Raw genomic sequence first — 13,079 nt, 5'->3', positions numbered from 1 at the left:
TAAAAAAAAGAAAATGTAAAGACTATTCACTAAATGGGAGACAATTTTGCAAATCATTTATGTGACAAAGATCTTCTATCCATTACATGTAAAGAACACTTATAACTCAACAATAAAAAAGACAAATAACTCATATTTCGATAGGTGGATCATCTTTAGAGAAAACCAATTTTATTCTTAAAACTGAAGAAAATATTTTGATAGATATTTCTCCAAAGAAGATATAGAAATAGCCAATAAGCCCATGAAAAGTTCATCAATGTCATTATTTACTAGGGAAACACAAATGAAACCCACAGTAAGACACTACTTTATACCCACTGGGACGTCCATAATATAAAAGACAGACAATAACAAGTGTTAACAAGAATTTAGGGAAATTGAAATTCTCTTATTTATAGGAATGTAAAATAATGCAGCTACTTTGAAATACAGCTTAGCAGGTTCTCAAAAAGTTAAATGTACAGTTACCATATGACCCAGCAATTTTATTCCTAGGTATATACTCAAGAGAATTGAGAACACCCATACCCCCATAAACTTGTACCTAAATGCTAATAGCAGTATTTTTAATAATAGTCAAAAATAGAAACAATCCAAATGTCCATTAACTGATGGATGAATAAACAAAACCTGATATATTGATACAATCACTGGGCAATGAAAGGGATAAAGTACAGATACATACTCAGAGTCTAGAAAACATTATGCTAAATGAAAAAAGCCAGATATAAACAGACACATATAATATGATTCCTTTTATAGGAAATGTCCAGAATAGGCACACTCATAAATACAGAAAGTAATGGTTTCAGAGGCTGTATTTTGAGGAGAATGGGGTAATGAAAGCTAAAAGGTATGAAATTTCTTTTTCAGTGTGATGAAAACATTCCTGAATTACATAATGATGATGGCTGCACAGCTTTTTGAAAACCACTGAATTGTACTCTTTAAAAAGGTGAATTGTATGGTATGTGCGTTGTATCTCAATTTTTTAAAAACAGGTAATCGTCAGCAAAAACTAAAAATAAAACAAAAAAGCAGAATTTACTGATTCGTGTACCATGGTTCAATTTACTCCTAATAATGTCACCTTCCACAGAAACACAAACATAATTTGGCTAAGCATAGTTTTTCCTTGGTTATCATATTTCCTTTCTGGATTTTTACCTTCAAATTCTAACTTTATTAGTTCTAGGGTGACCAACCATTCAGTCTGCCTAGGTCTAACAGAAGTTCTCAGAACATGGGACTTTTAGTGCTAAAACATGGAAAGTTTTTGCATGACGTTGCATAATTTTCTTAAGTCCTCCAATCCTCATTTAAGTACTGCTTATACCCACTACAGACTGGTTTTTTTTTTTTTCATATATGAAATGCTTATATATTGACAGAATTTTTAATAACATGATGTTTATCACCTACTCTATGCTAAACAATGACATAACACTTAATGTCTCAGTATCACTGGTGTCTGGCTTTAAAAAAAATTTTTTCCATAAGTTATTGGGATACAGGTGGTATTTGGTTACATGAGTAAGTTCTTTAGGTGGAGATTTGTGAGAACCTGGTGCACCCATCACCGGTTTATATTCCTTCCTTTTATCTCTACACCTCCTCCCAATGCTATTTCACTTGTTTTAATGGTTAATGTTATAAGGTAATTGCTTACAAATTAGTGTATCTTTTCTAAGTCTCTCCTGAGTTTGAAACAGAATAGCCAACTGTTTTCTGAGTGTTCCAATTGGAGATTTCCTTGGCTATTAATACTCGAATCTAATGCTGTGTGTAAACCTGCCTTAGTGCCTAAATTAGCTCTCTTCTTGATTTTATCACATCCATTTAATCTCCTGAGCTAAAATGAGTTATCTTGCCTCCTTTGCTTTCCTATCACATCTAATGAATCACTATACTCTAATTATACCACATGTGAAATTTTCTCAACTCTTCGCTACCTCCTGCCTCTTCTACCTAGTCTCCCTAACATATGTGCCTGAGATTGAAGAGTAGCCAAGTGTTTCTTGGACTTTTTAAATCCATGATAAGTCTGGAAAACACAAAAACCCCATTATTTTACATCAAATTTCAAAATAAAAAGTAGTATTAAAAGTAAAACCAAAGCTAAGGCACGAGTTGTTTATTTTCTCCAAATTAGATAACTGTCCTATTCTTCTGATGCAGCACTTCCTGCCTCTGATCTTTCTCTCTCTTTAACACATGTATACCCATATGCACCCACACACACAAATTCCCACCCACCCACGAAACCACATACACACATACACACACACTGCACTGAATTCTTATAATTTTATGTTACCTTGGCATCCATTTTAAATATAAATTGAAGGTTCTCATACCAGAAGCACAGCTTAGCCACCACTGGCCCAGCTGCCAGTTCTCTGCCTCCTCCCTGTTCCTTAAGATGATCAATACAGATCTACCTCATACAACTGCCTCCTGGTGACAACTTCCCATGGGACAGCTAGTTACAGCTATGTGACTTGCCCACCGATCCCCAACACCTCCCCAGATATGCCACAGGGACCACCCCTCAGTACAGCATGACTCCACTGAGCTAGTCCCTGCTTGCTCTACACTCACCAATTAGAACTCCATGAGGTAAACCTGCGTGGGTAACAGCCTGGACACCAGTAAAGGCTCTGGCCTGTGAGTCCCTCACTCTCTCTTTCTTGCTCCCCACCAGCTAGTTGCACGTGCATTTCTCAGACAGCTCCCAGCTTCCTGTTGGCCCTTGGAGGCATGCCCACCCCTTCTCGCTAGGATCTGTCAGTGACACACTGCTTCTGTTATTTCATGTGTTTTACTGTGTTGCCTTCTCTGTGTCTCCCTTGACTGACACACCTGAACCTAACTCTCCTCCTAGCCAGGGCTGTCCTACACAACTCTCCTGACATCTTGGTAGAAATAAACTGGACACAGCTCAGTTAAGAGCCACAGGGGTGTCTGCCATTATGAACAAATTTCCTTTGAGAGGGGCATTTGGTCACGGGTGAGGCACTTCAGCATTAGGTTGTCCACAAAGATGAAGAACTATTCTATGAAAGGCACACTGTGAACATCCATGACCACCATGCTGGAGCCCCACTGACACAGGGCTAGAGTTTATAGCAACTCTCAAGAGAGACCTCAAGACCAAAGTAGAGAAAAATACAATGCATAGAGATTCCAGTAGTCAGTATATGGTTTAAATTACCCAGCACAACCTGATGTTCTGGGTCTCAGGGTAATTGTTTTCTGCTTCTAGAAGACCGTACCTCAAATTTGCATACCTACTAAATTATTCAGTCTTTAAAATCCATATTACTGGCCAGGTGCAGTGGCTCACGCCTATAATCCCAGCACTTTGGGAAGCCGAGAGGGGTGGATCACGAGGTAAGGAGTTTGAGACCATCCTGATCAACATGGTGAAACCCTGTCTCTACTAAAAATACAAAAATTAGCTGGGTGTGGTGGTGCATGTCTGTAATCCCAGCTACTCGGGAGGCAGAAGAATCGCTTGAACCTGGGAGGCAGAGGTTGCAGTGAGCCGAGATCGCACCACTGCACTCCAGCCTGGGTGGCAGAGCAAGACTCCGTCTCAAAAAAAAAAAAAAAAAAATCCATATTATTGTTGCAGGCTCTGTAAATCCTTCCCTGACCACATCAAGCCCAAACAGAATAAATCATTTTTTTCTTTTTAAACACATTTTTAGTATTGTATTTATTATTGAGTATTATTTTATTTGATTATCTAACTATCCTCTCCTCCCCCAACTTGAGAAGAAACTCTTAAGAAAAAGATTCTATCTCATTTATATATCTCATTTTTCTATCTTATATCCAAGGAATAGCAGGTATATGACTCAATTTGTTGAACTCCGGTAATATTTTGATATATTTATTACTTCAATTAAATGATGACAACTCAGGCGGCATGCTTAAAATATGACTGAGTGACATTTTAATAATAACTTAAAAGGAACACTTGGATAGTTTATATACATAGTTATCAAAAATATAAAGTATATTAACATGTGTATCCATCAATCTAGACTTGCATGATAGAATATACCAAGTGATATGAGTACTATCGCCCTGCTTCCTCTCTACCAATCTCTCTATTTCTTTTCCCCTACTCAGTTAAACTTTTAGAAAAAGTCATGTACATTTACCCTCCCCTTTTCCTGACTTCTCATTTCCTCCTCAAGCCTACACACACCATTTCCACCCACTTATATGTTGAAAATGCTATGGTAAATGCCACCAATGGCCGCTATGTGACCAAAACCAAAGCACACCTTTCATCCCTTATTTCTTGATTTTCTGCTGCATTTAACACTGTTGGGCATTCCCCTTGAATCCCTGTACTACCTTGGCTTCTGGTTCTTATGATTCTTTAACTGTTACTTCTTGACTGAGTTGGCCTCATAATTTACCCATTCCTTAAGCATTGCTTTTACCTTGGGTTGACTCTTATTTTTTTTTTTCTATGTAACCTTTAGTGATGTCATCTATTTCTCCAGTTAACTGAGTGCTAAAGGTTCACAGAGCCAACCTCTTGTTAGATATATACGCTTGGATAGCTTACAGGTATTAAAAAATCACTATATGAAAATCTGAACTCACCACTGTCCATCTGATATGGTTTGGGTGTGTTCCCAACCCAAATCTCATTTTGAATTCCCATGTATCAGGGGAGGGACCCAGTGGGAGGTAACTGAATCATGGGGGCAGGTCTTTCCCATGCTGTTCTCATGACAGTGAAAAGTTTCATGAGATCTGATGGTAATAAAATAAGGGGGAGTTTCCCCGCACAAGCTCTTCTCTTCTCTGCTGCCAGGTGAGATGTGCCTTTCACCTTCCAGCATGATTGTGAGACCTCCCCAGCCACGTGGAACTGTGAGTCCAATAAACTTCTTTTGTAAAATGCCCAGTCTTGGGTACGTCTTTATCAGCAGCACGAAAACAGACTAATACACCATCTATGCCTAGTTTTGGTTTACAATTTTAATTCAACTTCTTGGTAGCGGCTCTTAGTCACCCAAGTCATTAATATGGTAATCCCCCTAAACTCTTTCCTTACAACCCATAATCAATTGGCAATCAAGCATTGGCCATTTTACCTCTCACTTAGCTCTTGAAATGTCTCCTTCCCATAACCTCTACTACTCCTTCCTCTAAGTTAAGACCTTATTATCTCTCCCTGACCTATTGCAATAGTTTGTTAATTGATTTACTTGTCTCTAGTTTTGCCCACTTCACATTCACAGTCCCTTTTCCCTACTTCTCCCAAAGCAATTAATACATATTATCTATATACATACATCTACTGATAAAGCAAATCTGCTTATGCCATTCTCCTAATTAAAACCCATTAATGCAATCCTCATAAATAACTGCACTGTTTATTAAATTTTGTATTTTGACACAGTTACCATATAGAGAAATCTAAGTTCTGTGCTAAAATACTAACCTGGGAGGCACTCCTAGATTTTCTACTATCTTTTATTTTTAAAAAAATATTAAAAGAGGTCTGGTCACTAGCCTCTATTGATTTTCAGACCCACTGAAAATCATAAATTACAAATTTTAAAATACTGATCTATAAACTAAAGCCTGTCCTCAATTATCCCCTTCCAATTTATTTTTGTCCTTTCCATGTTAACCTAAAAAGGGATTTATGTGGCTACGGAGAGTTCCATTCACAAACATTACTCTCCACAGAGAATCAGCTATCATAAGGAATGAAAACAAACTTTAAATTCTTCAAGTCACCGACAGAGAGGTTCATTATTTTAAACAGAAAAGAATTGAGTGAGCAAAGAGATTGCCAAAAAGCAGGATCCAAAGAATCTACAGTTGCTTCCTCTTGGCCACTAAACTCAAAGAGCCACAGGGAAGTTTCCACTAGGTGCAATTAAAGTGACAACAGATTCCCACAGCTGTAAGTCTGTGGAAAGTGAAAACAAAATAAGAGAAAAATTATCTAACGTCTTGTTTTGGAGGATGGCAAATGCTAGTTCATATTCAATAATGTCTAATTTAAAATGAACTTTGGAATAGGTGAGACCAATTAAAATGAAACCTCGATGTGTGGAATATAAAGAGATTTTAAAATCAACGTTAATTCCTCAAAGAACTTCAATTCTACAATAACTGAAATGTTTTCTACTTCCTAGAATATAAGATGAAAACTGGGGATGTAAGTTTTCTATGAATTATCCAAAAAGTTCCATCATACAAAAATGGCTTTATATACAGTCAGAATATCTATAGAAAAAAGAAAAATGACAACATCATTTAAAGTACTTCTTTTAAGTTTGTACTTTTTAAAATGTAATTATCAATCATTTTTACTATTGCTAATTCAAAACTGTTTTTATTCCTTGGAAAATACTGATTAAACGTAGAAGATGATATTCAAGTATACTTATTGAGGTAAAACCTGTAACACCTATTAAACCTCCTGAAATTTACCACATTTCATATCCTAAAACACAAATAATTTTAAATGATATGTTACTGTATGTAATATACAAAATATAAGCATTTCAATGACCAAATTAAGGGTAAAGCAGGGAGTAGAGAAAAAATCAAATCAGTCAACTCTGAGTTTCAAATGTGAATGAGACTCTTTTGGTTGGTCATTTAACTAATCATTAGGATCTACACTTAAGAATTCAATAATAAAAATGAAACTAGATGGACAATCCACTTTTGTTTTTGTTTTTGTTTTTGTTTTGAGACAGGGTCTCACTCTGTCGCCCAGGCTGGAGTGCCGTGGCACGATCTCAGCTTACTGCAATCTCCGCCTCGCAGGTTCAGATGATTCTCCTGCCTCAGCCTCCCAAGTAGCTGAGATTATAGACGGCCACCACGGCTATTTTTTGTGTTTTTAGTACAGACGGGGTTTCACCATGTTGGCCAGGCTGGTCCCAAACTCCATACCTCAGGTGATCTACCCGCCTTGGCCTCCCAAAGTGCTGGGATTACAGGCATGAGCCACTGCGCCCAGCTGACAATCCACTTTTAAAAATTGTCAGTTACCTTTAAATAATATATCTTGAAGGTTAGATAATGGACTACCTATGCATTTCCCTTAAACACACTAGCCCCCACTTGGCAGCCTGTCTGTACCTTGCCTCCCTACTTCCCTGAGGTATTATGTTCCAGCTCATACACATTCCAAATCTAAAACAATCAAACAAACAAACAAGAAAAGAACTGCTGTCACTTTAGAGCCCTAAGAAAACAGTCCCCTTCCTCCAACTAGTTTAATCCTTTCAATATGGTATTAGAAACATCACTTAACAAAAATATTAAATCCAGAGCTCAGCTAATTGTATCTAATTCAACAGTAGCCTTTTTATTACATATACAAAAGCAGCCACAGTATCTACTCTCACATGCAATGTGAATAAATCTGTAACCATGATCTGCGTAAGAGACGACATTTTCAGTCAATAAAACCAATGCCATACTCACGGTGAAGGCTGGTGGGGCTGGTTTTCAGCATTTCTTGGTGTTTTGCAGGCAGCAGGCTTCGCCATGTCCCTGACAACACACCTGGGGCGCATGATAGACAGCACAACGCACTATTAATTATAAAAAGGGTAGAACATATCTAGAAATTAAACACGGTACTGAAAAACAATCTAAGGGAAAGTCTTTGCAAGCCCCTTCAATATTAACCTTGGGGCCCCAGCAAAGTCTTTGGAGTTGGAAATCCTTGACTCAGGCTTCCAAAAGCTCAATTATACCCAAATAAAATCTGTGCTAGCCTCTGTATTTGACTTTCCTTTTAGCATCAATAACATGATTGTCAGCAGCTTTTCCCATAGCAGAAAAGCTACTGAAAGCTTTGGCATGACCACATGAAGATGTCTGAAAGCTTAAAAATAGGAACAGCTGTTGCGTTGATATGTTACATTTTGAGCAGGATATTCTGTGGCTTTTGCTATTTTACTAAAAAATACGGACTTTTGTTTCACACCATCAATCACCACACAGGTCTTTGTTTGTGCAAAAAGATCTGAGAGGCCTCAAGGCATCCCCCTTGTTCAAAATTTCCTCATGCTAAGAGGGAGGAAGAGATCAAAGACAAGGTTCATATATAAAGTGTGTGTGTGTGTGTGTGCGCGCGCGCGTGTAAAATAAGAAAGGATACTCCAAAATGTGAAAAAAGTAATTAAATGTCTTTGTGTCATAAGTCATCCATCACAAAATAAATGTAGATGGTAGACAATGTAACAAAGCTCCAAAGGGCAGCAGGAAGAGATATTCCTACTTTCATGTAAACAGGGCTTACAGAGCACTGGTGACATTTATTGGCAGAAATCAGAAAACACCTCCCTCTGAGGATGAACATGGATGGCTCAGATATTCCTTCTCCTCAAAAGCTTTAAAATAAACATAGCTTTGAATAGAGAAGGCTTGGTTATAAAACTTAGACCTCACATCTTAGTCTTTGCTAAATGGAATGCCCCTTAGGATCCAGAAGGCTTCAAATATGAATCTGGTTCTTAAGAGCTTTCATGGAGGCTTCTTGGAGATTTGACTACCCTGCTCATATTTAAGGCCAGTCATGTTATTCCAGAAGTGGATCGCTAGTGAAGCAGTGGTAGATAAACTCTTTTCCCAGAGCTTAAAGCTGCATGGCAAATTTCTCCACTTCTGAAAGAAATGATACAGGAAAACATGGACACAACGCACAGAAACGTGCACACACACACTGCTCATTCCAAACAAGGTCAGTAAGACTTCCAAATCAATATGTAACGTGACAAGAAAAGAAAACGGTGCCATTTCAAAGCCTCAACACACCTTCCCTTTGGGATAAAAATTTTAAAAAGTGGTGTTCATCAAGAGTTGATGCTAAACTTTTAATGAATTGGTCAAGAGATGTGAGTCAACGACATCCACAGGAACCACAAAGCCTTGTGTTCTTTCCCCAGTGTCGTGGAAGAAGGCCAATCATGCATCAGCCTTTAAAACATTCAGGAAGGCAGTTGCTAGGGAAGTGTAATGTCCTAGGATTTCTGAGCTCTGAAATTTTAATCAAACTTACACAAGCTAAAAAGTCCAGCAAGTTAAACTTCATAGCATTTGAAAATCTTTAGCAATTCTCACATATGCCCTTTTTTTTTTTTTTTTGGAGACGGAATCTCCCTCTGTCGCTTAGGCTGGAGTGCAGTGGTGTGATCTCCTCTCACTGCAAGCTCCGCCTCCTGGGTTCACGCCATTCTCCTGCCTCAGCCTCCTCAGTAGCTGGGACTACAGGCGCCCACCACCACGCCTGGTTAATTTTTTGTATTTTTAGTAGAGATGGTGTTTCACCGTGTTAGCTAGGATGTCTCGGTCTCCTGACCTCGTGATCCACCCGCCTCGGCCTCCCAAAGTGCTGAGATTACAGGCGTGAGTCACTGCGCCTGGCCGCAGCATTTTTAATCTACACACACTGATTTGTGAAAATATCTGAAATATCACCAACTTGGAAAAATGCTAAAGAATTAAATCTATGAGAAACCTTAATTCATCTCTTTTTTTCCCCTCAAGTCATAGGTATTCATACAAAGCTTTCAAAGAAAACAAATCTACTACTTAATAGTTTTTTAAAAATATGTGCTGAAGTAACTATTTTCTAACAAATATAAGGTATTAAGCAACACTAAAGGTAGGTTTGTAAGCAAACTTTTTTTTTTCTGACTAAAAGGCCCTATCTGCTGGGCGTGGTGGCTCACGCCTGTAATACATCACTTTGGAAAGCTAAGGCCAGTGGATCAGTTGAGGTCAGGAGTTTTAGACCAGGCTGGCCAACATGGTGAAACCCCATCTTTACTAAAAAAATACAAAATTTAGCTAGGTGTGTGGTGCATGCCTGCAGTCCCAGCTACTCAGAAGGCTGCGGCAGGAGAACTGCTTGAACCCAGGAGGCAGAGGTTGCAATGAGCTGAGATCGTGCCACTGCACTCCAGCCTGGGCTACACAGCGAGACTCCATCTCAAACAAAAAAATAAAATAAAATAACAATTTAAAAAGGGCCCTATCTTTGTAAGAAAATTCTTGTCTAATTTCAAGTCCCGGTGGTTTTGGTTTAAAATTACAAGTTGATATACTGTTTCTGTCTATGTATGTTATAGAATCTTTCTGATAAAAATTTCATTCAATTTTTTGAACTTTAAAGTTTTATTGAATAATAAAAATAAACACATTAGTATTCAAAAGCAACATATTTAGAATTAATTTGAATAAAACAGGAAACAACACATTTTCCATAATAGGATATATCCTGGCCACAGGACAAATATTCAAGACTAGAGCAAAGCAGCTAGCTGCTGAATCTGCGTTTTAAAGGGAGGAAACTAATTGTTTCAGGTTGCTAATTATTTACCCAATTTCCGGGGGGTTCTAAATCATAGCAATAGATATTCCTGCATTTTCTAATTTGACTTTTTTTTAGCTAAAATTTTTTCTAGATATAAGAAAGAAAAGGAAGAAAGTTCCCTACACTCAGAGTAAGACACATCAAAACCATACTCACAAGATTTTTGCTTGTGTAGGTTACCATTTCTTTAAAATTATAATTAAATTGCATCAGTTTGGAGGGATAAAACCTTAACACTTTTGACAGTTTTAACGTATGGAAACTGTGTAACCTCAGCAATTTCCACTATCTCCTATGCATTAGACTTGGTATAATAATATAAACCCCCCATACTTTAAGAAACACAACAATGATATTTCAGTATGTTGCAGCTTTTAAGGTGTTTGTCTCTGTGTGTAATTTACTCCTTCAGCCAGACATAAGGAGACCACAAACGCTGCCACAACGCTGACTTCCCAGAATTACCATGGATTGAGGGACTAGGAATTCAAAGGGTTTGACCTCTTATTCTTTGCAAAGTCTTTAATTACTCAGTTTTATCAGATTGGGGCTCTTCCACAGTTTTCTAACTGAATGTGAGCATTCCCTCATCACTAAAGCATCACTGAAGATTTATGCAAATAAGACATTCTGCAACCGCCTCAGGGGAATGCTCCTCCTGACTCCACCCTCAGCGCTGCTGGGTTTTATGAATGGCTGCAATCAATGCGATGAATGGTTGCCAACTGCCCACTCAGCCACTTCCACTCTTCAGTGCACGTACACACGGGAGAGACTAACATTGCCACAAGCCTGCAGATGAAGCTATGGCAAGGCTTTCATCTCTCCAAACAGGAACTAAATGTGCTTTCAGATACTTAGAGTATGTGAATTAAAAATTCTAAATGCCTTCAAGAAACACAATTTACATAATTACCTTCTCTCTTTTGACTTTCCATTTTGGTGCCTGCAATCACTACCCTCTACCTTCCCTCCCAAAAAAAACCACTATTTTATGTTAAACTTTATCTGAATTTGAACTTTAAATGGTTTTATCTTTCATGACTAATGTCAGGAAACTAGTTACTGTGCAGGAAGCAGCCAAATAGTAGACTATAGCACGTTTACATTTCTGTTCTCAATGTTATGGTTTTTGAATTTTCCTATAATAAAATGGAGACAATTATCTCCAAACAGTGTTGGAGAAATACATGTGTTTGTGTCTACTTCCCAAGTGTTATTGTAGTAGTCCACACTGGTCCTAAGAGACCTTAGGAGCACTTAAGATAATGTAAGATTGACAAAATGAAATGTTTTTTAAATATACAATTTTCTGATTTGCTGATCACTGATTAAAAGTACCTAGAAACAGACAAGAAGAGACTTCAGGGACTCTGTAGCTGGCCACCTTTCCTTCTACACTCCCCATTCAGTGCTTCATGCCATTCATCAACATGACATTAACCATAAAGTACCCCCAATCCATGCAAAATTCCTATTTCTTGCCTGAGTCTCTCTTCTTAGCTCCAGTCAGACATCTAACTGCCTCCTGACATTTTTACTTGGGTATTTAATAGACCTCTCAAAATCAGCATTTCCAAAATGCAACTTTTCATCTTTTTTTCCCCCGAACTTGATCCACCAGCAGCCATCTCCACCTTGGCTGTTCATAACTACGTTTCTACAGCTGTTCAGGTGAAAAACTTTAGACTTGACTCCTTGTTTTCTCTCACATCCTGTGTCCTATCTACCAGACTGGATGTATTTTCTAAATTTGTGTAGAATTTGACCACTTACCAACCCCTCCACTATTGCCACCCTGTGCTGAGCCAATATTGTCTTTCATTTGAATTCTCACCATAGATTTTTAACTGGTCACCCAGCATTTACTATTGTTCTCCTCCTGGAGTCTATTCTCAACACAACAGCCAAAGTGACTCTTTTGAAATATAAATCAGGTCCTGCCATCTCTACCCAATAGTTCCCTACTTTACTCACAAGGAAGTGCCTGAGTCCTTAGGATAGCATCAGAACTCCCAGCACTACTCCCTGCATCTACCTTTCCTGCCTTGAGATTTCTGCACCAACCTTTCCTTCTGTCTGGATAGCTCTTCCCAATACTGGTATGACTAAACCCCTTACTTCTTTAAAGTCTTTGCTCAATTGTCAAGTTTTTGATGGTTCCTACTCTAATTATCCTACTTACTACTACAATCTGCTCCTCTCACCACATCCAAATATTTCCATGCACGCTTCACGTTGCTCTACTATTTTCTGAGATGTACAGTCTCCTACTGCTGAAATATGAACTTCTCAAGATCAGAGATCTTTGTCTGTTTGGACCACTGACATATGCCAAGAGCCTAGAACAGTGTCTTACATGTGATAGCAACTCACCACATATTTGTACAATGAATAAAGAAGATACAAAGAATGAAAATCTATGGATTTCAAGCTTGAGTAACTAATTTAATATGGTAAAATACAGTGATTTAAAACAGAGTCTAGGTAATAGTTTTTGTCACAGCAAGTTTCTATACAATATTTATAAAATATAAATGACCAACAAGTTTTATGATTTCACTAACTTCACTAAATTTGTGTTCATATGGTTTGAGTACGGTTCACTCTCTTTCTCAACAAGAAAAAGAGTATTTCATAGAATATGACTTATGTAGTGGAAAGGACTCCTTAATATACAATTACTGCTTTG

General features: G+C 37.9%; 1 protein-coding gene across 1 annotated transcript in view; it reads right to left on the bottom strand.

The window, feature by feature from the left end:
* The window catches only part of RIMS1 (regulating synaptic membrane exocytosis 1), a 501,191-nt gene that overhangs the window by 410,242 nt on the left and 77,870 nt on the right, over positions 1 to 13,079 (bottom strand). The window contains exon 2 of the mRNA XM_011987097.1: positions 7,489 to 7,569. Within this exon, the coding sequence (XP_011842487.1) occupies positions 7,489 to 7,569 (81 nt within the window). The remainder of the gene's footprint in view (positions 1 to 7,488; positions 7,570 to 13,079) is intronic.

This window comes from Mandrillus leucophaeus, unplaced genomic scaffold, assembly GCF_000951045.1.
Source record: "Mandrillus leucophaeus isolate KB7577 unplaced genomic scaffold, Mleu.le_1.0 Scaffold300, whole genome shotgun sequence".
In the NCBI taxonomy this organism is placed as follows: domain Eukaryota; kingdom Metazoa; phylum Chordata; class Mammalia; order Primates; family Cercopithecidae; genus Mandrillus; species Mandrillus leucophaeus.
The sequence above is the reverse complement of the archived record's forward strand: the minus strand, read 5'-3'. Positions and strand labels throughout refer to the sequence as shown.